Source organism: Otolemur garnettii, unplaced genomic scaffold, assembly GCF_000181295.1.
Source record: "Otolemur garnettii isolate 467f Iridium unplaced genomic scaffold, OtoGar3 scaffold00022, whole genome shotgun sequence".
Lineage (NCBI taxonomy): Eukaryota > Metazoa > Chordata > Mammalia > Primates > Galagidae > Otolemur > Otolemur garnettii.
The window spans coordinates 21,933,141-21,937,002 of record NW_003852417.1 but is presented as its reverse complement, the minus strand read 5'-3'; the positions used below and the strand labels follow the sequence as shown (position 1 = coordinate 21,937,002).

The 3,862-nt window shown below is 47.7% G+C and overlaps 1 protein-coding gene across 2 annotated transcripts in view; it reads right to left on the bottom strand.

Moving 5' to 3' along the window:
• Positions 1–3,862, bottom strand: part of EHD3 (EH domain containing 3) — a 29,014-nt gene that overhangs the window by 4,024 nt on the left and 21,128 nt on the right. For both annotated transcript variants that reach the window (XM_003787508.3, XM_023511883.1), the window contains exons 4-5: positions 3,008–3,420; positions 2,205–2,369 (exon numbers count right to left, since the gene is read on the bottom strand). In XM_003787508.3, coding sequence (XP_003787556.1) covers positions 2,205–2,369; positions 3,008–3,420 — 578 coding nt within the window. The remainder of the gene's footprint in view (positions 1–2,204; positions 2,370–3,007; positions 3,421–3,862) is intronic.

The window sequence follows — 3,862 nt, the reverse complement described above, 5'->3', positions numbered from 1 at the left end:
TGTAGCCAGGCAGCAGTGGGCTTCACTGCACGGCCCAGGTGTGCCGCAGGCCGGGCCATCTTTGATATTAAGGCACTCTCTGGTGTTCTATAACCATCCAACAGCCTAACATTCGGAAGGGACCATACAGCCGCCTTTTACAGCGTGATGAATCCTTTCACAGAACAAATGACCTCCTTATCGGTTTGCCAGCTCACTATTCTGTTCTGTAGCTGGTTCACACTTAGGTGTGGGTGGTGGGAGCCCATGCAGGGTGCCAAGATCTCGCAGAGGGGCACAGTGGATGCTTCTATCTCCCTGCACATACACGCCCACAGGACAGCTGTTTACATTATTAGTTCAGCATGCCTAACTACAGCACAGAATATTGAACTGGCAAACCAATGAGAAGGTGCACAGATGTATGTTATGAAAGGATTCCTCACACTATAAAAGGCGGCTGTATGGTCCCCTTCAAATGTCATCTTCACAAATGTTTATTTATAGATCATTAAATTCTTAACAAGGAGAAATGAAGAGGTAAAGTGTTCCAAGCTAAGGCTGATTGACTGAGAAACCCAAATTATGTTTAAGCAATCCTGAAATTAGTGACTGGCTCGTGGCAAGCGGTTATATGAATGAAGGGTAAATGGACAAACGTGTACTGGGAATGTGCATTTTTTTTTTTATTTCACCAGACAGGAAACTAAAAATGCCTAGATGAGACTATAATGACGCTCGGAAAATCTCAGTCTTAAGTTTGAGAAACTGGAAAATGTCCTCCTTAGCAAAGTATCTCAAGAATGGAAGAAAAAGTATCCAATGTACTCAACACTATTATGAAACTAATTGTTAGCTATCTTAGGAAAGCTATAATCCAAATGGAGTCCAAGACTACGGGGAAAAGGAGAGGAGAGGGAGGGGTGGGGAGGGGTGAGGATGGGTGAAGAGAATGATATTGTGGGGATCATGCCTATGATTTATCCTATTAGGGTACATGTGAATTTGTCTAAAGGTCGAATATAAATGCCTTAACACAACAATTATGAGAAAGACACGATGGCTATGTTAGCCAGTTGGATGAGAGTTTTTCAAACTGTATATGGAAGCAACACACTGTATCCTATGATAGAATTAATGTACACAATTATGATCTAATAAAAAATAATATAAAATCCAAAAAAAAGAAACAAAGGTAATAAATACTCAAAAAAAAAAGTTTGAGAAACTGGTTCCCAAGCTAGCTAAAGATCAAAACAATATCTATTAACTACTTCTGCAGCTGCTACTTTTTTTCCCTTCTTGTCATTATAAAAAACATAGATCTTGTTAAAAATTTTGAAACAATTACAGAATTTCAAGAAGTTGCAGAATTTCAAGAGGATAAGTCCTTTGTACTGGCCACCTAAATTCCCCACTGGGGACATCTCTCACCTGTGACTGCCACTGCATATAAAGAGCACAATCTGTGCCCAGTTCTGTGCTAAGGGCTTTGCAAACATTATCTCAATGATGCTCATAACACCTGCATTAAGGGGTGCTTTTATTTACGGATGAGGAGACAGAGGTTCAGAGAAGATCCGGTCAGGGGTGTGGTGGTTTCTTACTTGGACCTTGGGGATAGCTCCTGGCTTTTCCACTTACAGACTATGTGACTATTAAACCCGGAAAATGCTGAGACCTCAGACAGATGAAAATGCCCTCCTCGAAGGACTGTTTTGGGGTAAGCCATTGAGAAACTGCATGAGATGGCTATTGGCCAAAAAAAGGGGTTTGCAGTGTGACCCGAAGATGGCAAGTTCCCATGCACACTTCCACCTCCGCATGGCTTGTGTCCCACATCGCTCCCCACAGGGAGCTCAGAGGTAAACTCAAGCACTTAAGGGCCTGAAGAACCTTAGCCAGGTGACCTCTCCCAGTGCACAAGAGACAGTGGGATGTCAAGCCTGGCTGTGACTGGGGAAGTTCATCAGTTAGCAGTATCAGGCCCCAAACATCACTGAAGACACCTGCGCCCACTGTGTGCACCAGGCTCTGTGTCTCTCCCCAGGCCATTACGTGGTACCTGTTGGGCCAGTGACAGTTCAGCAGGGAGGACAGATCCAGGCTTACTGATTCTAGATTGAGCTATTCCTGGGGACCCCATGGCTGGCCTCCTCCATACTCAGGTTGCTCAGCCAGTGTGGAGACATCATTCCTGGTCCTACAGCCCTGATCCTCATTACCTGCATCCGCTTCAGGTTGGGGAAGTCCCCAGGTGAGATCTGGTGCTCCCGCTCTATCCGGCCATAAATCTCGGCCAGGTTGTTCACCAGTTCTTTCTTCTTGTTGTCCTTGCCAAACACTGAAGGCATCTCCTTCTTCAGGGAGCTGATGATATAGGCATGGACCTAAAGGAGCCAAGGAGCAGCCTTCACATCCAGACCCCTGATGATGCCCTCATTGCAGCATCACGCTCAGCCCATCTCCTCCCCTGCATACCCCGCTTCTTCTCCTTCTGCTCCTATTTCTGAAACGCTCTCTACCTCTTCCACATTGCTTGCAGTGCTGGGCTGTTTCTCTACATCACCTGGCAAGGTGAGGCTGTGGGGAAGCTAAGGTCAAGGCCTGGTTGCCTGGGGATGGCTGTGTTGCTGCTGCTGCAGACAGTCACAGTAGCTGATGTTTGCCAAGGTGCCAAGCACTGTGACGAGGGCATGGACAGTCTTTATTCCACACTACCTCCTATGGCCCTTCATTGTGCATATATGGAAGGAAGCACAGAGACTAAAGGTTTTGCTTGGGATGGGGATCATGTGGGTGGGAAACAGGAGAGCTGGGCTCCAGTCTGGCCATCTGGCTGAGCGCAGAGCCTATAACCAGGGCCACTGCACTCTCCTGCTGCCCGTTTGTGATGCAGTGGAGTGGCTCTTATACTCTCATATGGGCAGGCAACAGCCCAGTTGTTGCAGGCGACAATCTCCTGCTCTCACAGCTGACCCCCAACTCCCAGCCCGTCCAGGCTGCCCACTGACCCGGGCTGCCTTACCTTGGCCAGCCGGGCTCTCTTGATGAGGTCATTAAGCTTGCGCAGGGCGGTGTTTCGGGGCAGACTCTGGATGTCCCTGAATAGGTCCTGCTCCTCAGCCTCGAAGAGCTTCCGGTTGTCAGGGATGAGGAGTGGGTGGGACCAGAAGGAGCCAATGTAGACCCGGATCACCTCGGGGGTATTCACGATCTTCCCCAGGGACCACATGAGTGCCCCGTACACCCGCATCAGCTGCTGCGTCTGGATCTGGTCGGCCTTGTTCAGCACCACCCGCATCTTGTCCTCATGGTTTTTGAGAGCCTTGATGACTTCTGAGAACTCGTCAGAGATGTCCAGCTTATGGGCATCAAAGAGCAGAATGATACGGTCCACCCGCTCGGCAAACCACTCGAGGACGGCTGCAAAGTCATACCCTGTTGGCAGAGGCACAGTCAGGGCATGGGCCTTTGGGGCCTGGGGCAGTAGTTTGGGGAGAGGCAGTCAGGTGTGGCAGGAATAACATTCTTGGGAGCTAGATATGAGTTCAAATTCTGGCTCCTCCACATTATGACATTGAGCAAGTTACTCAATGTCTCTTAGCCAGTATTTCCTCATCTACAAAATGGGCATAATAAATAATAATGCCTAGTTATTTGAATTATGAGGATTAAATACACTCAGAGAGCCCAGCACTTACTAGATTTTTAGTAAATGCCAGTTATTATTATCAACATCATTATTCCCACAAATCACAGCCACAACCAGCCCCCTAGACTTGCTTATGCATTTAGCAGCCAAGAGCCCTGCCAGGTAAGAAAATCCAGACACTGAATCTGATGTAGACTCTAAAATTCTCTCCAAAGGCTGTACTTGACC